Here is a 25,752-nt window from a genome sequence, read left to right on the forward strand (position 1 = left end):
GAGATTTCTATTAAGAGATGTGCTCAACTGTGACTGGGAAAATTGCAAATGTTCCAGGGAGGACCACTGTGACCTGTATGTAAACTCCACTCCCACAGCAGGGATGATATGGAAAGATTTTCATTGATGGCACTGGTATAAGATTTGAAGGTATTAAGGTTCCAATGATTAACATTAGGGAATGCCTGCAAGTGAGATTGATTGGGAATGCTCAGAAAGCCTTAGCTATCTACTATGTCTGGAAGTTCTGGAAAGCAGGGGTTAGGATTTGAACAGTAACCTGAGCAGCTGGACCTTGTATACTGAGGTGGAAACAGAACTAGAGATGCAATGCAATGCACACAATTGAGAGAGAGAGAGAGAGAGAGAGAGAGAGAGAGAGAGAGAGAGAGAGAGAGAGAATGTGTACATGACCTCCACAGCCAGAATGCATAGCTGTAACCCAACACAGTCATATTTGGAAAGCATGATCTAGAGGACCCCATGTGATTTTTCTAATTGAGAGAATGTTCTTTGTCAAATGTCAAGCTTGGATGGACTCCATCTATCTATGTGACCTCTGTTGCTGAGTGCTGAAAGCAGGGATCCAAAGAACCTTGAGGAGAGACTGGGTTCCAGTGGTCCCAGGACCTGGTACCCTCTGAGGTAGGGAGATAAATTGCAGTGGCTATCTTGGGAATGGCCAGAATCCCAGGGGAAAGGGCTTTTTACAAACTCAACACTTCCTGTTTTTACAGGGTTATATGGCTTTTGAGGATATGACTGTTTACTTCTTGAGGGAAGAATGGACAGTTTCATTCCAAGAGGCAATTTCTGAACTGCAATGTGATGCTAGAGAAGTTCGTACTCTCAAGCTTTTTGGGTAAAAGATTCCCACCCTGGTAGAGAATCCATGACTACTTATCTTTTCAGTGGAAGCAACTAGTATGGGCTTTCATGTCTCCTCTCTTTCCATTTGGTTTTGTATTACATGGAACCTATGGAATCACTCAAGTAGGATTGTGGGAAAACTCCTTCATGCCTGAACTGAGAATCATGACTCACGCAGTGTGGACAGGTAGTTGGATGGTGGAACTGGGTGACGTGTGAATTGTGGAATAGGTTGAAATGAAGATTATCTATTGAATATAATGTTTTGGTACCAAGCCAAAGGCTCTTGACAGATGTCTATCTTCTCTGTTGCCTATTTGTTCTCTCCAATTTTTTTTGTCTCTACTAGAAGTTATCCATATGTGTTTGGCCTAGACCCGTAAAGCACTGTGGGCAGTGGCTTACCTGCATTGTGTTGTTAGCTGTGTGTCATTTCCCTCATTCGTCTTAGCATAAAGTTTCCTCTGTTTTTGTATATTTCTGGGACTGAGTCTCACTCTGTAGCTCTGACAGTCATCCTAGAAATCTCCATATTGGCCAGGTTGACCTCCAACTCACAGAAATCTGCCCACTTCTGCCTTCAAAGTATGCCATCATGGAAGGCTGGATGTAGGTTCTTTTTTGTTTGTTTGTTTGTTTGTTTGTTTTGTTTTGTTTGTTTCTCTGTGTAGCTCTGCCTGTCCTGGAACTCATTCTGTAGACCAGGCTGTCTCAAACTCAGCAAACTCAGAGATCTGCCTTCCTCTGACTCTCAACTGTTGGGACTAAAGGCATGCACGACCATGCCCAGTTGAATGTAGGTTCTTAAGCCAGCAAGGTTTGTGGGCCTTGATATACCATTGTATACTGTGTTCTGTGTCTCCAGCAGCTGATCTCTACAGAAAGCTTTCTACTAAGGAGTGTGTTTGAGGCCCTGAGAGCCCTCCTTGTGTTGCACACCATGCTTATATTGTTGGTACCCATGTCACCCCTGGACCAATGATCTTGACAGTCTCAGCACTGTACTTGGCCCTTCCCACCTTTAATAGCTCCTGTGTGCTGCCAGCACCTTCGTTCTCATTATTCTCCTTATTGTCTGCTGTCTGTCTCTCCATGGTCGACGTGCACTCATCAGATGTCCCTATGTTCAGGTTCTTGGACTGGAGCTAACGCTGAAAAAAAAATTCATTTTGAGCAGAGTATTTCTACAGAAAGGGAACTCAGTGCAACATGCATGGGCAGCTGAAATGTGGCTGGGACCCCCTATAATAATGAGGAATACCCAATTATGAAAAGCAGCAACCACATGTCTGAGAAGAGTTTCCAGCGCAGGAAGGATGGCATGGACTTCCAGACTAGCTCAGATTTTATCAGGCATCAGTGTGACTCACAGTGGTGGGAAGCCACCCAGGAGCATTGAGAGTGGAGAGGTCTTTCCCATTGGGAACAAGAGCTGTAAGTGTGACCATGGCTAAATCTTTAGTAAATCGTTACTTGTGCAGCTCTGGAGAATACACACTGGAAGAATGCATTTAAAGGCAGTGGGTATGGTCAACTATTTAAAGGCCTTACATAAAGGTTTCCTAGATGTAGTGCCTGGATGCTGTGGGATGGTCTGTATGTCAAGTGTGTTGCTGATTGGTCAATAAATAAATCACTGATTGGCCAGTGGCCAGGCAGGAAGTATAGGCGGGACAAGGAGGAGAATAAAGCTGGGAAGTGGAAGGCTGAGTCAGAGAGACACTGCCAGCCGCCACCATGACAAATAGCATGTAAAGATGCCGGTAAGCCACGAGCCATGTGGCAAGGTATAGATTTATAGAAATGGATTAAATTAAGCTGTAAGAATAGTTAGCTAGAAGCCTGCCACGGCCATACAGTTTGTAACCAATATAAGTCTCTGTGTTTACTTGGTTGGGTCTGAGCGGCTGTGGGACTGGCGGGTGAGAGAGATTTGTCCTGACCGGGGTGCGGGGGGAGGCAGGAAAACTCTAGCTACACCTGGAAGAAACCCTTTAGCCAAAAGCCGATTGTATTCAACATAGCAGAGTCCATATGAGGAAGGAAAAGAGTCTTCTGTGCAGTTAATGTAGAATAATTTCCAGGCAAAACTTCATACTTGATTGGCACTATATAATGCACATTGGATTATGGTCTTAGAAGTGTGGGGAATGTGAGAAATCATTTAGCTGAAAGTCCAAATAGTACACTGAAGTGTTTGGTGCCTAATCCAGGGCACACAGTAGGAAACTTTGAAGACTTAGGTCAAGGTAGCATTTGTGTACATCTGGCTGCAGGGTATGTGAGAGGGTATGGATGATAGTTTGGGATTGCCATGTCATGATTTTCTTTTTCTCACAGGCTTAATATTTCATAGGATCTTATTGGTATTGAGACACTAACCAATCATGAACAGATTAGTGGAAGATGCCCCAGAGTTCATCCATATGATTCCCATTTAAGTAATCTCTAAGCTGTAGTGCCTGGAACTCTGCTTGCTCTTCTTTTTGTCCTTCCATCTTATCACCATGGAAGGTGATCACAGAATGTAACATTCCTCAGTCCCTTATATGAAAAGGTTCCCATGTATGGCAAGGAGGTATTAAGATTCCCATGATCAGCAATAGGGAATGCCTAGAAATGAAATTGGATTGGGAATGTCCAAAAAACCTTAGATGTCCTTTATGTCTAGAAATAGTGGGAGGCAGCAGTTTGGAATAGAATTGTACCTGAGGAGTTGGGCTGGAACACTAAGATGGAAATGGAGGTGCACTATGATGTAACGTGTATGATGAGATGGAGTGCACACAGTTGGCCTTCGGGCCCATCTATTAGATGTATAATGCAGAACAATGACCCAAGTCTGTTCATATTTGGGAGGTGTGATATGAAAGACCTTATGTGAATTATCTGGTAGAAAGAAGGGACTTCTCATGTCAGTCATCAATCTTGAATGAATTCCATATGTCCACATTTATTTTTTAATTGAGTAGTGAATACAGTGGTCACTGGGACATTGAGGAAAGACTGGGTATCAAAGGCTCAAGAGTCCACTACCCTGTACGGTAGCAAGCTAAGCAAAAGTGGATAGCTCGTGGTTGGCGAGAGGTCTAAGGAAAAAGGCTTTTTATGAACCCAACTCTCCTTTATCAGACAGGGCTTTGTGGCCTTTAAGGATGTGGGTGTCTACTTCTCAAGGGACAAGCGGACACTGCTGGATGACTCTCAGAGGCTTCTATACCACAGTGTGATGTTGGAGACTTTTGAATTCTTAGCCTCTTTGGGTAAGGACTTTCCACTCTATCAGAGCTTTCTGGCCTGGGCTTGGCTCTTCTCACTGCCTACGGCAGATCTATGAATGCTGGCATGGTTTCAAATCAAGAAACCATTGACTAACACTTTGGTGCAGCATGTTAAGGAACATGAACTGTTTCCACTACAGCTGCCCAGTGGCTTCCTTGTCATTTCTGTTATTTTCAAAGCTAGGATATCCTTCCATTGCCTGCTGTGTCTTGTGTATTCTGCTGCAGAACTGCGAAACAGAGGCTTTCCTTCATTGTGTTGTTAGCTATGCACTAACTCCCTGAGTTGTACTTTAATGCAAGTTTTTTAGTTGTCATGTTTTATGGGCCTAGACACAGCCATCTGCGCTGTGTGTATCTCAAGCAGCTGAGACCTGCAGAAAGCCATTTGTCCATGAGTATTTGAAGGTACTGTCTACTCCCTCTGGGACATGCCACCCTTGTGTTGTTGCTGTCTGTGAAGCCCCTGGACCTATTATCTTCCCGTATCCTGTGAGTTAGTGGGACCTTCCCAAGGCTACTTAGGTCCTTTATGATCTACCAGTAATCCCAGGCTCTTTACTAGTGGTTACACTAGTTACAATCTGTCACTCCAAAGTCTACATGCCCTTTATCATCATTTCTCTGTGCTCAGGTTGTTGGAACAGAATAGAGGATGAAAAGTCACCTGATGAGCAGAGCATTTCCACAGAAGGAGCGCTTGGTGCCACCATGCTCCAACAGCAACAGCTGAGGCATGAGAAACCCTTAGGAAGAGAAGAGGGCAGGATCCCAGCTGTAAACAGTGGCAGAAGCCACTTATCAGAAACGATATCAAAGAACACAGGTGATGCCATGCACTTCCAGACCAGCTCGGATCTTCTCTGGTATCAAGTGACTCATGATGCTGGGGGACCACTCAGGAGCCCTGAGAATGGAGAGACCCTTCACCCTGGAAACTACAAATGCAGTGACCATCGATCATTACTCAATACTTGTTCTGCACCAAAGAATACACACTGGAAGAAAGCCTTTTAAGTGCCATCAAAGTCCCTCAGCTGAAAAATGCATCTCATCCAACACTTCAGAGTTCACATCGGTGAAAAGCCTTTTACTGTAGTGAACATGGGAGAAACCTTTTAGATGAAAGGCTGATCTCTTTCAAGACTTTTGTGTTCACACTGGAGAAAAGTGTTTCAAGTGCACTGAATGTGGGAAGACTTTCAGGCTTACCTCTCCCTTGTTGTGCATCAGAGAGTTCACACCAGAGAATGGCCTTTTAAGTTCAGTGAATGTGGGAAGTGTTTACCCAGAAGCCCATCTCATTCAACACCTTTGGGATCACTCTGGAGAAAAGTTTTTCACATGCAGCAAATGCAGAAAGGCTTTCAGATGTAACCACTCCCTTGTTGAGCACCAGAGAGCTCACACTGGAGAAAGACCTTTTAAATGTAGGGATTTGGGGGAATTGTATAGGTACTGAGTCAGCCTTACCACTCATTATAAAATTCACAGTGGAGAAAAGTGGAGTGCAACAAATGTGGGAAATTTTTGGACAAAAATTCAACTTTTTCTTATCATTAACAGGTACACGCTGGAGAAAGACCTTTTCAGTGTAGCAAATATCAAAAGTGTTTTAGGAACAACACTAAACTTGTGAACCACCAAAAAGTTCATACCAGACCTAAGCCTTTTAAGTGAAATGAATGTGGGAGACTCTTCACCATGCATTACAGGCTCCTTAAACACGAGAGAGTTCACACTGCAGCAAGACATCATGAGTGCAAAGAATGTGGCAAGGTTTGCCAATACAGTTCTGGTCTTTCTAAGCATCAGAAAAGTCACACCTGGCAAATGACATAGGCGTGCAATGAATGTGGACAGTCCCTTAGTATTACTAAATAAACACCAGAATATTCACTGAATGAAAGTCTTGAAATGCTTCAAATGTGGTGAGCCTGCACCCACACCTCCATCCTAGTGACACAGGACAGGTCACCGTGTGGAATGCACCATGACAATGCTGATTCTGGGAAAGCCTCAGTGGACTATCTGCTCTGACAGTCATCATAAACACAACCAGATTGGTGTATGGATGCCCCAGAAAAGCTTTGGGGCAATCTTCTTCAGCCTTGCGGGGCTCAATATGACTTTGAGCAGATGCTCTGAGAGTCCTTTGTGAGGGACCCAGCAATCAAATGCACCTCATACAGGCACACTGGACCAGCATGAGGTTTGTTACCATCCTGCTCTCCCCAAGAAGATGCTAATTGCCAGGGAATGCAAGGAGAGGAAGCCCTAGGATTTTGACTACACAAGTGTGGAGTGCAATGTCCATGTTTATGAGTTTAAATGAGGGAAGAACAAAGTAGCCTTGTTTTATGTAAGCTCCATACTTTCTCTTACCGAATGTTTACATTTCCCTAAATAATTGTTTATTTGCTATGTACTCTTTTGTAAATATTTTTGAAATTTTATTTTTATTAGATGTACTTATTTCATGTGTATGAATATGTTAGGGGCACCATATGTGTATAGTACACACAGAGATCAGAAAATGGCATTGGACTCCCTGAAACTGGAGTTAAGAATCCTTGTGTGCCACCCTGTGGAGCTGGGAACTGAACCTGGTTCCCAAGTGCTCTTAACTATAAGTATATGCTTTATGATTGTTTTCAAAGGTTTCTGTTATGTTCTTATATTTGACTTGTGATGCTGGGGACAGCTCCATGAAGCTCCTAATGCTGTGTATTTAGTGCAAAGCCAATGTTTAGCATCCTTTGAGCAGGTCTCAGATTCTATTCTGTGTGTTTCACACTGACTCCTAGAAGGTATCAGATTACCAATTCTTCACATCCACTGTACTCAATAGTATAGTTGCCATATAATGTGACTTCATTATGCCTTTTCCTCATTGATTCATGTGCCACTTTTAAAATAAAGCTTCCAATTTCAATCGTATTTTTCAGAGTCATGTCTTAAATTTGTGCTAATTTTAAAAACTGGTCTAGGCCATCTCTCCAAGCCCCTCATAGATTTTGGGGTTTTTTGTTTTTTTTTTTTTTAATTTTTTTATTTACTATGTGGCCTTGGCTGTCCTGGAACAAGCTTTGTAGAACAAGATGGCCTTGAACTCAAAGATCCACCTGCCTCTGCCTCCCAAGTGCTGAGATTAAGGGCATGTGCCACCACTGCCCAGCTTTTAATTTGTTTTGTTACCCACTGGATTAAGCCAGGACCATGTGTTGACCATCTACTTGAAGTTATTCACTGAAGCTTCTTGGGCTCAACACCTGGTAGACAACCAATAACTCCCCTTCTCTCAAAATCTACCCATAGCCTGTGGTTCTCCAGGGGAAAAGTAAGTACCCTGAAAAACTCCCCAGTTCATCCCTATCAATGGTTCCATTCTTGTGCAAACCCTGGACAGACAACAGAAGATGCTCTGGCTCTGTTACTGGGATCATTATGTCTGGCCCAGAAGATGACATTTCACAGCCGTCCAGTCTTCTAGCTCTTCCATTCTGTCTCCTCTTCTTCAGTGTCCCTTGGCCTTCCAGGGATGAAGATAAATGCCTTGTCCAGGTGAATGAATGAAATGCCATTCACCTGTAGCTTATCATTAGCACCTTAAACAAACAAGAGCCTCTTCATCTACTTAAATCCATTCCATAGAAGGGCTTCTCTGATTAAGGCTGAGAGTAGCATTTGTCTATGAATATAGACACATATTTAGTAGTCAGTTCTATGCTCTGTCTATTAGCTAAACAACAATCTTAAGTTCTGGTCTGGGACCTGTGACCTCCCCAATCATGGGTTTTGACTAGGTTAACAGTGCCAGGCATGGCTTCCCTCCTTGGGAGTGGGCCTAAATCCCATCAAAGAGTGGTTGCTTACCTCCAAGCCATGCCAGTATTTTGCAAGCATGAATATCTTGCCTGCTTGAAGCAATAGGTAATTAAACAAAAGCCTCAATACTGAGTGGGGGATACCTCCTCATGAGTTGTTAACCAGGGAAGCCCCAGAGGCACCCAAAATTACAAGTTTCTGTCATCCTTCTTGATTGACTATCAGAGCTAGAGAATAAGACTCTAATGATGAAGACACCACACACTTTTGATTCCAAGATACCCTACAGGCTATATTTTTTATATTATTTATTTATGTATATGGGTGTTTTCTATGCATGTGTGTCTGCACACCAGGAGAGGGCATCAGATCCCATGGGACTACAGTTACAGATGGTTGTGAACCACTATGTGGGTGCTGGGAATTGAACCCAGGACCTCTGAAGTATATCACAACCCCTCTACCATCTGGCTTTAAGAGTAGCAGAAGGTGGGGGCCTGGAGAGATGGCTCAGTGGTTAAGAACACGGCTGCTATTCCAGAGAACCCAGGTTCAATTCCCAGCACTCAAATGGCAGCTTACAACTATCTGTAAGTCTAGTTCCAGAGGATCTGACACCCTCATGCAGACAAAACACCAATCAGTACTCATAAAAGATAGATAGATAGATAGATAGATAGATAGATAGATACATACATACATACATACATACATACATACATACATACATAGACAGATAAGGTGGGTAGGTAGGTAGATTAAAAAAGAGTAGCAGGAGGCACAGTGTAGGCTGCTGGGAGAGAAACAGCATCAGTGGTCTTACCTATCTGTGAATAGCAGTAATTCCTGGTCTCCCAGACAAATCTAGGTCTCTGAGCTCATACTTTGATGAAGTGCTTATCATGTCTAAGAGTTTTCTGCTGGGGTATTTTTACTGTTGGAGTTGTGTTTTGGTGCCATTTGTTTTGTTTTTGAGACAGGCTCTCACTGTGTAACCCTGGCTGGCTTTGAACTCATGATATAGACCAGGCTAGCCACAAGCTCAGAGATCCACCTGATTTTGCTGGAATTAAAGGCATGTACCACCACCCCCAGATTAATTGGTGTGTGTTTGTCATCTGGGTGTGTGGACTTGGTCCAGCTGCAGTACCTTCTTCAGCATCATGGACTCCCTGCCCTGAAACATAAACCAGACAATACAAATGTCAAGCCCCCTGTGTTGTATATATTAAATATTCTGTCATATCAGTGAAAAAGTTAACTAATAGAGCTCTCAGAGCTAACAGCCTTCCTTTAGAACTGTGTTTATTATATCCCAAGTGTCTTAGTATTTCATTTTTTTTTTAGCAGGGTCTCTCTATGTGCCCCTAGCTGTCCTAGAATTTTGTGTAGATCTGCAGGCTGGCCCTAAATTCACAGAGATCTGACTGCCTCTGCCTCCCAAGTGCTGGGGATAAAATATTGAGCCCACATCATCCTTTAGTAAGTAGTATTTTCATTTGCATTTGATTTTAAGAATTTTAAAATTTTTCTCCTGATTCTTCATTGATCCACTGGTCACTCAAGAGCAGTGTCCAATTGCTGTTTCTTTGCATAGTTTCTAGATTTTCTTTTACTATTGATGTTTAGTTTTATTTCACTGTGATATGAGTAAACAGAAGAAATAATTTTGATCCTTTTGTATTTGTTAAGACATCACTTATAGTTTACAATGTGATCTATTTTGTAAAGCACTCCATGGTCTACTGAGAATATGTCTTCAATAGTTACTGCTTGCAAAATTCTTTGGTTTTTTTTTTTTTTTTTTTATGTATATGGGTGTTTTGCATACATGTCGGTCTGTGCACCACCACATGTAGTACCAACAGAGGCCAGAAGAGGGCATTGGATTCCCTAGGAATTTGAAATTTGAATTCTAGACAATTGGTAGTTGCTACCTGGGTGTTGGGAAATGAACCCAGGTCCTCTGGAAGACTCTTAACCACATAGCGCTCTCTCCAGCCCATTTGCAATAATCTGAAGTTCTCTTGCAATTTAACTCTTCACTTTTGTTTTTTTAAGTTTTTAAAATCTATGTGATAGCTCTTTTGATAACAATGCGGTATTGATGTCACCCACTATGAATGTTTCTGTATTATTTATCTGTTCATGTCTAGCAATGTTTATTTTAGAAAATCATATACCTGAATCAGTACATATATATTTATTACAAATTGTTGCTCATATTAATAGATTATAGCATGTTTTATCTAATTCAATCTTAGGTAAGGTGAAATTTAACAGATGTAAGTTTAGCTGCTCATGGTCAGTTTTTGTCTTCCATGTACTTTGTATATTATTTTACATTTTATATTATCAATCTCTTTGCCAATGATTTATTTATTGTAGATTTAAAAAATTAGTAAGATCTTGCTTTTAACACACACAGTAGGTCTTTGTCTTATAACTAGAGAACTCAGACTATTAATGGATAGTTATTTACCAGGGACTATGTGTTGATTCTGGCAATTTGTTGATTGTTTATGTTTGGTTGGGTTGTTTGTTCATTGTTTTTTTTCTCCTCGACTTCTTTTTGGAATTTGCTGGGTTTGTGAGTTGGACATGACTGACTCGTTCCTGGTTCTCCTTTATTTATATCTTTATCTCTTTCTTGTACACTCATGACTAAGAATGCCTTTCTTGTTGGATGGTCGTGGCACACTCCTTTAATCCCAACACTGGGGAGGCAGAGGCAGATAGATCTCTGAGTTTAAGGCCAGCCTGGTCTACAGAGCAAGTTCTAGAATAGCCAAGGCTATACAGAGAAACACTGCCTCAAAAAAATTTTTTAAATGTTTTTCTTTAAGCAGAGCATATTGATGCATGGCTATAACCCCAGAATTTGGGATTTGAAGGAAGGAGGATTATGTGTTCAAGATCATCCTCAGCCTGAACTTCATTAGATGAGATCTTAAACTACTAAATGTTGTGGGCAGTTGAGATGGCTCAGCAGGGAAAGGCACTTGCTGCCAAGCCTGCCAAGCTGAGTTCAATTCTCAAGACCCGAAAGGTGGAAGGAGCTGACTCCCAAGAATTCTCCTCTGACAACCCCATGCACACTGGGTTGCAAGTCACACACACACACACACACACACACACACACACACACAACTTGGAAAATAAAAATGAAGTGTGTGTAGGATTAAGTATCTTCTATGTGCTGGATTGATGGTCATGAGTTGCCTTAGTTTCTCTATGCTGAAATGTCTTTCTTTCCCTGTGAAGTTTAAAAGGTGAAACTGCTCAATTTGCAGTCTTGGTTACCAGTTATGTTCATTGACTGCCAGAAATAGGTCATTTCATGCTTTCCTGAATTGTTATGGTTTTTCTGAGAGCTGTGATAAAGTTCTGAGTGGCTCCCTGGTTTGGTGAATTAGCATTTTCCACCAGTGGCTTTTAACACTGATTTGTTTATTCATTTGTTTGTTTTGAGTAAAACAAGACAGAGTTTCTCTGTGAAGCAGTCCTGGCTTTCCTGGAACTCGTTCTGTAGACCAGGCTGGCCTCGAACTCAGAGATCCACCTGCCTCTGCCTCCCGAATGCTGGGATTAAAGGTGTGTACCACCACTGCCTGATAACACTGATTTTCCACTTCCTAATTTTTACATTTAGAGGATGACGTGTCACAGAGAGATTCTTCTCTTGTCACTTAAGGTTCTTAACACCTTCTGTGCCTGAATGTCCATTTCTTTCCTTAGATTTGTAAAATTATATGCTACCATTTCACTGAATGCCCTTTCTATTGCTTTAGATTTTTCTTTTAGTTAATTTGTTGGGGGTTTATTTATTTTAGGTGCATGAACGTTTTGCCTGCATGTGTGTTTGTTCCTTGTGTGCATGCCTGTTGGAGTTGGATGGTGGTTAGCCACAGTGTGGTGGGTGCTGGAAACCAAACCTCTGCAAGAAAAGCACGTCCTCTTTAACTGTTGAGCAATCTCTCCACCCTTCCTTAGACTTTATTTCACGTCTTCCTTCTGTTCTCTGGATTCATAGGTTTGGCCTCTTGATCATGTCCCATAGTTCTTGAAGGTTCTCATACTTGTTTTTCTTTAGGTGTTTTGTTTTGTTGTGTAGCTTTGCGCCTTTCCTGGAACTCGCTTTGGAGACCAGGCTGGCCTCGAACTCACAGAGATCCGCCTGCCTCTGCCTCCCAGGGTTTTTCTTTTTGAGACAGGGTCTCACTGCAGTGCTAGCCAGCCTGGAATTCACTATGTAAGCCAGGTTAATAACTCATAGAGATCTATTTGCATGTCTCCCAAGTGCTGAGATTAATCGATTGCACAACCACACATGGACCTCGCCGTATTTCACTTTTTTGAGACAGGTTTCTGTGGATGAGGCTGGCCTCCCACTTTGTACATCAGGATTATTTTGAAATTCTGACAAATCTGCCTCCATCTCCTGAATGTATGGGCCATCACCTCTGGACTGTATGCTGCTGTGATCCAAATCCAGGACCATGTGCATGCTGCACAAGCCCTCTACCAACTGAGCCACACCTTAGCTACCCTCACATTTTGACCTCTCCTTTATGTTAGCCTATTTAAAACAAAAAGTGTCAGGATTGGAAAGATGACTCAGCAACAAAGAGCACATTTTGTTCTTACAGAGGACAAGTTGGAGTCTCAGGCCCCATCAGGAGTCTTACAACTGCTTGTACTTGGACATCTGTCTGTCTGTCTGTCTATGCACATGCCTGTTACATCACTGACTGATACATCTGCCTTCAATCTTATGCAGGCTTCGGTGATATAATGGAAATATTCAAGTGTACTATTTTGCAGATGTGCTCTGGTGATGAAGTCCAACAAATTCCTCTTCAAATCTCCATCTCTCTGGTGGTCATAGGAAAGCTTCAGCTACTCCTGATTTGTGTGATGCATTTCCCATAAATAGGAGGCTCTTAATGTCTGGTAGATAGGTCAGTGATGGACTGACACACCTTAGTATGTGCTTAGTTTCTGTTCTATGTTTTCTTTCTTTCTTTCTTTTTCTTCCTTCCTTCCTTCCTTTCTCTCTCTCTCTCTCTCTCTCTCTCTCTCTCTCTCTCTCTCTCTCTCTCTCTTTTATGCATCATGAGGCCTGCTTGTTGCTAGGCTTTACCCACACATGTCTCATTTTCATTTGTTATCGCAGAATCTACTTGCTGTTCCTGGAAACCACTCAACTGTGGGTCAAGTCCAGTGCATACCAGGCACAAATCCAAGGCCACCGCTGTCTCACATCACAGGCCTCTGCAGGAGGTCCCGCCTTTCAGTCTGGGAAGGCATGAATGGGCAGAAGTCTGTGTAGACATTACAAAATCCTGTGTCACATGTCTGTTCATAGGCATAATTATACTCTTTATATTAGGAATGCATGGGGCTATACCTTCATGGTTAGAGAATTCTCACCTCTTTAGAGAAAAATACCTTAAATCAGCAAGTTGACTAAATGCCTGAAGCCCCGAGAGATCAAAGGGAAAAGCTGGGCATGTTGGCACTCAGGCAATCTAAGTTCTCAGGAGACTGGGGGAGGAGAGGAAAGAGTTTGAGAACATCTGGGATCAATAGTGAGACCCTGTCAGAAAATAAAAACAAAACCCACAGACTTTGATATTTTTCTCAGAAACATCAACTTTCAAAACAACAACAGAAAACAAGTTTTTCTCTTTTTTCTTTTCTTTTTTTTTTTTTTTTTTGTGGGGAGGGGAAGACAGGTTCGTACTATGTAGCATTGGAATTCACTATGTATACCAGGCTTGCCTTGAACTCACAGATCCAAAAAGGAACGAAAAAAGGCAAACAATAAAAGAAAATAAGCAGAAAAACATGGGTACCAGGTGTGGCTGAATGAAGTGAGAACATGACCACTCCAAAGTATGGTTGAGAGGAAGAGTTTTTGTTTGTTTGTTTGTTTGTTTGGTTTGGTTTGGTTTTTGGTTTTTTAAGACAGGGTTTCTCTGAGTAGCTTTGGAGTCTATCCTGAAACTCACTCTGTAGACCAGGCTGGCTTCGAACTCACAGAGATCACCTGCCTCAGCCTTCTGAGTGCTGGGATTAAAGGCATTGGCCACCACTGCCCAGCTGAGGGGAAGGGTATTATTGTAGATATGAGGGAAAGTACAGCCAGAAGCTTGAGGAAAAGTCCAGTGCAGAGACAGAAGGTAGTAGACTAAACCTGACCAGTAGATTAGACTGGGCCATGAGAGAAGAGAATAGGAGATCAAGAGAAGAAATGAGAAGAGAGGGGGGTAAGAGATAGGTCCAAGAGGACCAAGAGAGCCAAAAAGGAAGAGAGCATATGGCTGAATGGCAGAGTTATACAGGAATCAGAAGTAGATCATGAGCTAGAGGAGTTTAGGATAGGGCACAGGGTGAGAAGAGCTGAGAGGAGCCAGGATGCCAGCATGGACTCTGAAACAGGTACTTACAAGGCTTCGATATGCTAATAGGCACCAGAGGTAGCTGTTTTGTCCCTGTTTCTTTAGAACCTGACAGTGGCCCATGCCTTTACATCAGCACTCAGAACACAGAAGATGGTAGATCTTGTGTGTTCTAGGATAGCCTGGTCTACAGAAAGAGTTCCAGGCTAGCCAGGCCTACACAGTAAGACTATATCTAAACAAACAAACAAACAAAACATGGGTGGTAAGGCCAGAGAAATGGCTCATTGACTAATAGCACTTACTGTTCTTTCAGAGAAACTTGGTTCCATTCCCAGCATCCACAACACCAGTTCCAGTGACTCTGATGCCTGCTCTGCCCTCCAAGGGACCAGACATACATGTGGTGCACATAATACAAACCCACAAATGTAAATAAGTCTTTAAAATAAAAACTCACTATGTAGACCAGGCTGAACCTGAACTCACAGAGATCTGGCTGTCTCTGCCTCCTGAGTGCTGGGATTAAAGGCCTGTGCCATCGCATCCAGGTATACATAAGTAATAAAATTTCTAAAATGAGGCTAGAGAGATGAGAAGGCTCAGAGGTTAAGACCACTGGCTGCTCTTCCAAATGTCCTGAGTTCAATTCCCAGCAACCACATGGTGACTCACAACCATCTATATAATGAGATCTGGTGCCCTTTTCTAGTGTGTGGGCATACTTTCAGGCAGGACTCCATATACATAATATATAAGTGAATCTTTTTTTAAAAAATTGATAAAATAAATACTTCATGACTTACAGAATGTCAGGATGTGAGAACCTGGTATTTGATATGCTCTAGAAGGAAATATGAAACACATAGCCACTTAGAACAGAATTTGGTAACTTCTTAAAAACTTAAAACATGGAGCTGGAGAGAAGCTTCAGTGTGTAAGACCACTTACTGCTCTGACAGAGAACCTGGATTCCATTCCCAGCAAACACTGTGGGTTCATAACCATCTGTAACCCCTGTTGCAGGGATTCAATGCCTTTTTGTAGCCTCAAGGGCACCAGTTATGCACTTAATATATATACATATGTGCAGCCAAAATACTCACACATGAAAAGACAGCAAACACCTAAAACATATGGACTGGACTCCTATATGACAGAATAAAGTGCTACATGGAGCTGGTCCCCTACAAAACTGGGGACAGTTAGAAGCACAACAATCATGAAGACTATACAGCAAACAATCATATATTCCAGGAACTACAACATTCATTTAAAAAATAAATAAAATAAAATCATGTCTTATTTAATGGAAGCCACTCTTCCCCCATTCAAACTCAGTACCATGGAAACTCCACTCCTCACTGGTACAGTCAAGAAAACAGGGCTGCCTAAGTTCCCCAGAAAGTATTAATTTGGGGGAAATAGGAAGATGGCAATAATCTTCATCTAGTCCCAATGTTCTTATTCGATGAGTAACTTTCAATGAAAGGCCACTCTCAGGACTTCTGTTCAAAATCTGGTTCACTCCTAATGCGGAGCAAGGTTGGCCAATGGCTGAAACTTTTCTCTACATTTTCTGCATTCACAAACCTATCTGGGTTGTGTGGATAGTAGGATATTACTATTATAAGCAGACATTTGCTCAAAGGCTTTCCTAGAGTCAGTGGGCTCATGATGCATCCCAGTACTGTGGCCTCTCCAGTTCAACAGGATGGAGGTGTGGGTGAAGGCTCCTCACATCTGAAACACTCTTGACTTTTGTCCAGTGAGCATTCTCTTGAGTTCATATTCATACAGTAGCCTATGAAAATGATTTTCCCCATTCACTGCACCCAATACATATATTCTACCCAGTGTGAATCTTCTAGATTCTAGAAAATCAGGTCCTGTAGCAAAACACTTATCCACACTCCTTGCACTCACAATGCTTCGCTGCAGTGTGAAATCTCTGATGTTTAATGAGGCCACACCTCACAGTAAAGAATCTCCCACACACATTACACTCAAAATAATTTCCTCTGTTGTGAACTTATTGATCTTTCATGAGGTGAGAAATGTTTGTTTTGTTTTGAACACTTCCCAGATTCATGACATTCAGAAGGCCTTTTCCCCAGTGTGCACTCAGACATGATAAACACAGCTGAATTTTTTTTTTTTTTTTAAACGGTTTTCCTCATCCACTGCACTTCTAAGGCTTTTCTCCAGTATGAACTCGATAATGATGCAAAAGGCTTGATCTGTTCATGTAGGATTTCCCACATTCACTGCAGGTAAAGGGTGTTTCTCCTGTGTGCACTCGCTGATGAGCAACAAGAAAGCAGTTATGCTTGAAGGCTTTGCCACATTCACTACACCTGAAAGGCTTTTCTCCGGTGTGAATTCTGAAATGCTTAATGAGAAAGGCTTTTTGGCTGAAAGATTTCCCACATTCGCTGCACTGAAAAGGCCTTTCTCGAGTGTGCACTCGGGCATGATAAACAAGGCTGGACTTTTCCTTAAAGGCTTTTCCACACTCGCTGCAATTGTAAGGCTTTTCATCGGTGTGAACTTGATAATGACGTGTAAGGTTCGATCTGGTCATATACGATTTCCCACATTCACTGCACGTAAAGGGTGTTTCTCCTGTGTGAACTCGCAGATGAGAAACGAGGGAGATATTATGCTTGAAGGCTTTGCCACATTCACTGCACCTAAAAGGTTTTTCTCCAGTGTGAATTCTGAAATGCTTAATGAGAAAGGCTTTTTGGCTGAAGGACATCCCACATTCGCTGCACTGAAAAGGCTTTTCTCCCGTGTGTATCATCCGGTGCCGATTAAGGTGAGATGTACTAGTAAAGACTTTGCCACAGTCACTGCATATGCAGGTTTTCTTCTCAGCGTGAATGGCCTCTCCACTCTCAGTGCTCTTGGGTGCCTCCCCACCACTGGAAGTCACCTGATGCCTAAGAAGACCTGAAGAAGTCTGGATGATCATTGCATTGTCTGCACTTAGCAAGGGTGTCTCAGCACAGCTCAGCATTTGCTGTTGGAGCATGGATGAACTAAGATCTCCTTCTGTGGAAAGACTCTGCTCAAAGCGGGGCATTTCACTCTCCACTTTGATCCAACAACCTGAACAGAGACAAATACTGATGAATGGCATGGAGACTGTCAAATGACAGACAGACAGCACATATTACTAAGTGTTCTGAGACTTTTTACCGAACAAGGGGATTAGTTCAGGGTGGTAAGGACCCATTGTCATGCTGAATTTGTCAATATCATAGGACCTAGGGACCTTCGGGACAGTAAGAAAATAATCGTGGAGTGAATCACTGGGAGAAGCACTGTGAACCATAACACTGTCCTCAGCAATAGCTTTCCACAAGCCTCAGCTGCTGGAAATGCAGGACACAGTGCAGAAGGCTGTCTAGGCATGGTAACTGAGGAACTGGCATTCAAGGACTGCCCTAGGTATAATGCACACTAACACCATCAAGGAAAGCCTGAGTTTCACGGTGTGGCAAAGCCACGGGCCAAACATTTGAAAATGATACCTGGGGACAGTCCTGGTTCAGATATAATAGCTACACACATCAGAGACCAGCAGCTTCCGAGTACCTACATCATACCTGGAGTCAGGAATCTCAGTGCAGGCACAGAGAGCTCTCCCCAAGACTCTAGCTGAGTGACGCCATGGATCCCAGAAGGTGTAAGTCCTAAAGTAAAATGATACAAGAAGTGAGAGTTCTGTTCTAGGACTGAGTGATGCAACCCATACATTCGATGGGAAAGAAGCCTAATGAGAATAATCCGGTAAGAGTGTCTCACATAATAAAAAAAAAAAAAAAAAACACAATAACGAGCTCACCAGTGCCACAATTCCCGCCGCATGCAGACAGAAGGCATGTTACCTAGAAGCACCCAAGTAACAAAGATGCCAAACATTTCCAGTGTCACCAGGTCACAGAGGAGCCATCAGTGTTAAGGCTGGTAACCCCAGGCAGCGCATGGTTGTGCAAGCCATTAATCACAGCACTCAGGAACCAGAGCAAGATCTTGGTGAGTTAGAGGAGAGCCAGGTCTCCCTAGTGAGACCAGCACAGCCAGGTCTCTACAGACAGACCATGACTCAAACCGTCCCCAAACCCCAAAAAAGATCCTAACCCTAGACTGATTCCTGTGTCCTTTTGCTGCAACCGTGAGAAACAAGGCTGCTGTGAAACAAGGTCTGTTTTTAACCGGTACTTTATACTCCAGGACAGTGGAAGAAAGATTCCGTGTCCACAGGTCAAATTTGAGAAGGATAAACTCCTCCTTAGGAAAGACAAGCCAGCCAGGTGGTGGTGGCTTCACGCCTTTAATCCCAGCACTCAGGAGGCAGAGGAAGGCAGATCTCTGTGAGTTAGAGGCCAGCCTGTCTACAAAGTGAGTTCCAGAACAACCAGGACTACACAGAGAAACCTTGTTTTGGAAAAAGAAAGAAAGAAAGGAAGAAAAGAAGGAAGGAAGGAAGGAAGGAAGGAAGGAAGGAAGGAAGGAAGGAAAGAAAGAAAGAAAGAAAGAAAGAAAGAAAGAAAGAAAGAAAGAAAGAAAGAAAGAAAGAAAGAAAGAAAGAAAGAAAGAAAGAAAGAATACAAGCCTACACAGACATGCTCTGACAGGATGGGAGCAGTCCTTACCCAGCGAGGACATGAGTGTAAAGATCTCAGTCATCACAGTCTGGTACAGCAGCCTTTGGGAGTCATCAAGCAGTTTCCATTCCTCCCAGGAGAAGTACACAGCCACATCCTCAAAGGACACACAACCCTGCCACAAAAGGGAAAGTGGAGTTTATGTGAAGTCTCCTTGTCAGGGACTCTTTCCATCCTCAAGACAGCCATTCTCACTGAGCTTCCTACCTCCGAGGGTACCAGGCTCTGAAGCTAGGACATCCAGTCTGTCCTCAAGGGCCCACCGAGTACTCTGGTCAGCACTCAGCAAGAACGGGCAGGTGGACAGGGGGTGGCTTAGTCACTTTTCTATTACTGGGAAGAGACACCATGACCAAGGCAACTTATAGAACCAAGAGTTCATTGGGGGCTCACAACTCAGACAGGGAGTCCATGACCCTCATGGCAGCAGGCATCATGGCACCGGAGCAGCAGCTGAGAGCTCACATCCTGAACCATAGGTACCAGAGAGAGTTAACTGGGAATGGCATGGGCTTTCGAAACCTCCAAGCCCATCCCCAGTGACACACCTCCTCCAGCAAGGCCACACCTCCTAGTCCTCCCCAGACTCTCCCACCAATGGGGAACAAGTATTCAAGTCTATGAGCCTATGGGGGCATGGTCATTGAAACCACCACAGCTGGAGTCAATCCAAGCTTGAAGGATGCCATGGAAAGGCCCTCCTTTCTATCAGAGAATTCACATGGGCTCCTCCCAATCATCTGCCTCACACAGACCATATTTGGGTCACTGGTATCCACTGTGTCCCAGGCAGGAAGGCCAGGAAGCCATCTATACATACTCTCACAGCATACACATCAGTCTTCACACTGAACTTCCATTTCCAACTCAGTATGCAAGCCCAGGCTACTACCTTCCACTAAATCCAGCAGACCTCATGCACACCTGAGGATTCCTCTGCATTCCCTACCATCTCACTTCCAGGCAGCCGCTAATGCTCATCCCTGGAACTTTAAGACCTTGGAAACTTAAGCCAGTGGTTGCCATAAATGGAAACCTGGCCATGTAACCATGTATTCCCTGCTGTGGACATGGGGACCTTATGTTCTGAGCACCTGCCAGGAAAGCCAATGGAAGGAGAGAATGCTAAGCAAAGAGTCCCAGGACACCACAATCACAGAGGTCTCTTATGTGAAGACTGAGGAGTGTGTTTCCTGAGCACCCTCCACTTACCTCTTCCTGGTTGGCAGGTTTCACTGAATAATGGGAAACCTGCAGAAAAACAATGCTGTGAGTAACAAACGAAGTGTTGGTATCCCAAAGGTCCATCCAAGTCCCCTCACATACCTGTAGTCAGGTACACCCAACTGCCCCCATGGGCTCCAGCTCTTAATGGTGTCTCTTACTGAGTGACCTCGGACAAGGAATCAATCTCCTCAATTTGTTCTCTGAGGATGAGAATGGCAGCCTAAGGCTGGAGAGATGGCTCAGAGGTTGAGAGCACTGGCTGATCTTCCAGAGGACCCAGGTTCAGTTCCCAGCACCCACAAGGCAGCTCACAACTGTCTGTGACTCCAAGATCTGACACCCTCACACAGACATACACGAAGGCAAAGCACCAATGGACATAAAATAAAAATAAATAAATAATTTTTTAAAAAAGGAAAGGCAGTCTGTCTTATTTACTGTTCTATTGCTGTGACAAGACACCATGACCCAGACAACTCTTACAAAAGAAGTCATTTAACTGGGGCCTGCTTACAGTTTCACACTGTTAGTGCATGACCACCACGGTGGGAAGCAGACAGCCATGACACTGGGGCCATCTCCAAGAACTTTAGATCCCCAAGAACTTTACATCCTGACCCACTTGCAGCAGGCAGAGACAGAGACACCCTGGTCCTGGTGTGGGCTTCTGAAACCTCAGAGTTCACTCCCAGCCGCACACTTCCTCCCACAGTACTACACTCCCCAGTCCTTCGATCCTTCTCAAACAGTTCCATTCCCTGGTGACCAGCATTCAAATATTTGAGTCTAGGGGAGCCATTCTCATTCCAACCAACACAAAATCCTACTCTAAAAAGAGAATCATAGTATCAAACCCGGTCTGATGTATCAAGTACTTGGTACAGGCTCTTCCTGTGCACATGACTCAAGCTTCTGTGAAGAGTTTCACAAACGCACGTTTTCAAAATGTATGGTTTTATCTCCACACATAAGACTTTGGTATTAGCCAGGTGTGATGGTACAGACCTTTATGCAACACTTGGAAAGCAGACACAGGCAGACTTCTGTGTGTGAGGAGGCCACCATGGGCCACAAAGGCCAGTTAGTGTCACATGATGAGTCTCAATGGGGCTGTGGGGGGGGGGGGGGATAACTAACACAGACTTTACTCAAATACTGAATGTCTTCAACTAACTGTAAAGTACTTTCAGTAATATTTTACTCTTGCCTGTCACAAACACTCCCCAACGGGGCCAATTGTTTTACTTTATCCAATTTTGCTTCACAACTACACTCAGCTCAGCAGCAAGTCCTGATGGCTGAGTTTTTAAAATTCATTGGAAGGTCAGGAGAGATGGCTCTGCTGTTTAGGGCACATTCTCCTTTTACAGGCTACCAGAGTTCAGTTGGCAGCCTTACCCCAAAGGAGAACACAGAAGAAGGCAGATCTCTGTGAATTCAAGTTCCAGCCAAGATAAAAATAAAATAAAATAAAACAAAAATTAAAAGGAAAAGAAAGAAAGTACATCTTTAAAAACTATGAAAGAAGGCCTGCGTAGGAGGCCACTCCTTTAATCCTATCACTCAGGAGTTAAAGGTATATATTTTGAGGGCTGCCTGGTATATAGAGAGAGTTCTAAGACAGCCATGACTACATAGAGATAGATAGATAGATAGATAGATAGATAGATAGATAGATAGATAGATAGATAGATAGATGGGTGGGTGGGTGGGTGGGTGGGTGGGTGGGTGGGTGGGTGGATGGATGGATGGATGGATGGATGGATGGATGGATAGACGGACGGACGGACAGACAGACAGACAGACAGACAGACAGACAGACAGATAGATAGATAGATAGATAGATAGATAGATAGATGGTAGAAAATATCAGAAATCTATCAAAGATCCGAAGAGTCTCACCACCTCCATGACCCACACTCCAACCCGTTCATAATTCCACAGGATTTACTCATGGATTCATAGGTCTCTGTCTCCATCCACATTACCCGACCTCAGCCCGATATTCCCCAGAAAGCTTGGAAAACTGAATAGATCGAATCTCTCCAATGTTCAAATCTTCCGTGGAGTCTCCACAAACAAAAGTCAGTTCCTTAGACGCACTGAGTCCGCCCCCATCTAATGCCAGCAGGGGTCACTCCAGGGCTACTACTGTCATTGAGTTCAGGCCCGCCCACAAGCCTTGGGAAGTACAGTCTACCAGACGCTGTGAGTCAGAGGGGGTCGTTTTCTAGCATACAGATGTCAGAAATAAGAACCACGTCCACTAGTGTCCTACAGTCGGGGACACAAGACCTGCCCCTTTGGCTCCTGACCCAAGATCTCAAAGCTCTAGAACTCAGGGGTAGGCGGGCGATCACCAGGCACTCACCTGGAACAAGGCTCCACCCGCAGCCTCCACCATCACCATCGGGCTCCACTGGCCGGCGGGGCCCTGGGACATGGCCATTCCTACTCGAAGCCTGGTCATACAAGTCGTCACAAACCTCAGATCCGTCTCCGTGACAGAGGACAAACGCTTCTAACTCTCCCGTTTTCCTGCCATGATCAATGCTAAAGAAACCAGTTTTCTGTGAATCAGATTGACAGACCCAGAAAGTTTCAAAGAAATCTCCTGCACGCAAAGCCAAAAGTCCCGCCCAGCGTCGTTTTGTCGTCACCGAAACGCTCATTTTCATTGGCTGAGATCGGAGCAGTGTCTTCTGGACAATGTAGTTCAGATAGGATCAAACGCCAGGAAGTGGACACACCTGCCCTGATGGAGCAAGATACTCAGTCTAGTTGGGAGACTGTTTTAAATTACAGATGTGCCAATATTTCCTTGAGCTACAAGGTCGGACTTGCTGACCCACTTAAGTTACAGAACTGCAGGCAGAGGCAGGTGGATCTCTGGGGTTAGAAACCAACCAGTCATAGTTCCAAGACCAGGCAGGGAGCATTGAGACACCCCGATGTTTTGTTTTATTTAATGTTTACGTAAGATGCCTGAGAAGGGGCAGTGTTGGCTTATGGATTTTAAATGAAAAATAAAAAGGGAAGGATATGACTGTTTCTAGGTATGGTAGAGGAGAAGGTTTACTGTAGATAAAAGGGAGAGAATAGCCAGAAGCGGAGACATCTGGGAGAGTTCAGAGAGAACACGACCCTTACCCATGTGAGGAGAGGGGAGAGTAGCCGTTGACCAAGAGGAGCAGCCTGGCCTAGAGACTGGCATAACCAAAATGGCTGAGTTACACAGAGGAGCTGGGAGGAAGAAAGTCCAGCCCAATACTTGAGCTAGGGAGCTCAGGGTGGGGGTCTGGGTATGCCAGCCAGAAGGGTCCTGTAGCAGGTTGAGATTGAGGGATGCTGGAAGAACCTGGCGGCCAGTGTCCGCTTTGATATGCTAATGGACACTTCAGTTAGCCATCTGTCTTGGGTTTGACACCTAACAGATCTTAAGCCTTTACCTGTATATGAACGGTATTTGCCAGATCGTTTTGCAAATAAAATGAAGGAATTATCGTGGAGAAACAAAGAAAGGATATATTTGGAATATTACACCACTGATCTCCAGAATTCAGATTCTTCTCATTTTGACGCATCAGATATGTTCTCAAGAATAACTTTCCTATTGTGCATCCCCGTGCTAAGGGAAATTTGGGGATGCATAACAGGATTCAGCCCTGCAAATCACCATACTGTGGGCACTGAGGATGCACTTCAGAGGGACTCGGGCAGCAGCTTCCCAGGGAAATAAGAACACGCGCATAGGTAACCACCACAGTGTCTGCAAGGAGTCCCATTAACTCCTTACATGCCACCTCTCCAACTTCCATCTCTGTAACCCGTCCTGTTCTTCACTGTGCAGCTGTCTGAACTACATTACCCAGAAGAGCCTGTGCAGAAAGGCAGGAAGGTTGGGTGGAGGTGTTGGTGCTTGCTTGTAATCCCTGTGGATCTCTGAGTTTGAGGCTAGCCTGGTCTAAGGAGTGAATTCAAAAGCAGTCAAGGCTACATAGAGAAAGGGTAGCCCAGTCAGCTGGTCTGTGAACTCTGGATGAGGTGACACATGATCCCTGGCCTACCTGATGTTACAACATCCCGGGGTCAGGGTGGTGAGCCTGGGCATTGGGCTGATGTCCCCTGATAGTGATCCAGTCTTACACGGTTCCTGTTTTTATTTATTAATTTTAGTCCTTTAAAGATTGTACTTGCTCTCTGGGCCAGTATCGCTCCTGTAAACATGTGAGTATTCCTAAGACCCGAGGGACTTTCTGCAAGCTGTGTGGCAAGCACCAGGACAAAATGACCCAGTTCTAAGCGGATTTTGTTATAAAGACAATAAAATCATGAGTTTTTACTTACTTAAAAAAAAATAAACTTTTTTTTCATTTGCGTATCTGTGTCCCTGCACTTGTGCAAGTCAGAATACCTTTTGCAAATGTCAGTTTTCTCCTTCAGCTGTTTAAATTTAGATAGTTGCTTTCCCCCGTTAGCCATATCACCTTCCCTGGATTCCCACTTCTGACATGTGTGTGCTAGACCAATGGTTCTCAACCTTCCTAATGTTGTGATCCTTTGTAAAATATCTGTGTTGCCCCGGGGGTCTTAGGCAACCCCTGTGAAAGGGTCATTCCACCCACAAAAGGGGTTCAAACACACAGGTTGAGAACTAATGTGCTAGAGTGTTGCACCTTCTGCAAGTAATTTTATTTTTGTTTGTTGTTGTTGTTGTGTGAGACAGGGTCTCCTTGACTGTCCTGGAACTTGCTCTGTAGACCAGATTAGCCTTGAACTCAGAGATAATGCTAAAGGTGAGCCCCACCATGTGGAGCTTAATTTTTGTTTGGTGTGTGTGTGTGTGTGTGTGTGTGTGTGTGTGTGTGTGTGTGTGTGTGTGTGTGTAACTCCAGGGTGCTGGTATTAAAGAGGTCAGCCACCACACCCAGCTTAGTCGTTTGTTTTTTTCCACCTGTGCCTCTGAAATACGGGGATTAAAGGTGTGCACCACCACACCCAAACCCAGCTGCACTTGCTCTTTCCGAGGATCCAAGTTCAGTCAGTTGCCAAGTCCACTAGGGTCTCACAGCATTGATCACTCCAGTTTCATGACATCTGATGCCTTTTTCTGGCTTCCACAAAGCCTCCAGGCATGTGCCACAAATACATACATGCAAGCAGACACTCATACATATAAAATAAAAAAAATAAATTTTAGCTGGGAGGTGGTGGCACACGCCTTAATCCCAGCACTCGGGAGGCAGAGGCAGGCAGATATCTGTGAGTTCGAGGCCAGCCTGGGCTACAGAGTGAGTTCCAGGACAGGCTCCAAAGCTACACAGAGAAACCCTGTCTTGAAAAACCAAAAAAATTAAATTAATAAATAAATAAATAATAAATAAATTTTAAAACATGATTTTGTTGTTGTTGTTGTTGTTGTTGTTTTAAGTGGGCTTGACTGAAATGAGAGGAAAGAAGGAACTG

At 43.7% G+C, this 25,752-nt stretch overlaps 1 protein-coding gene across 1 annotated transcript; it reads right to left on the minus strand.

Annotated features, from left to right (window-relative positions):
* Positions 1-13,670: 13,670 nt before the first annotated feature.
* On the minus strand, positions 13,671-22,916 carry LOC128125596 (zinc finger protein 501-like). The gene is made up of 5 exons (XM_052763176.1): positions 22,658-22,916; positions 20,272-20,310; positions 19,048-19,174; positions 17,998-18,084; positions 13,671-17,497 (listed from the first exon to the last, which is right to left on the minus strand). Exons 1-5 carry the CDS (start codon positions 22,754-22,756, stop codon positions 16,575-16,577), a joined length of 1,275 nt encoding a protein of 424 aa, XP_052619136.1. The 5' UTR covers positions 22,757-22,916; the 3' UTR covers positions 13,671-16,574.
* Between the last annotated feature and the right edge of the window lie 2,836 nt (positions 22,917-25,752).

This window comes from Peromyscus californicus, unplaced genomic scaffold (assembly GCF_007827085.1).
Source record: "Peromyscus californicus insignis strain IS unplaced genomic scaffold, ASM782708v3 Scaffold_4__1_contigs__length_199733344, whole genome shotgun sequence".
Classification (NCBI taxonomy): domain Eukaryota; kingdom Metazoa; phylum Chordata; class Mammalia; order Rodentia; family Cricetidae; genus Peromyscus; species Peromyscus californicus.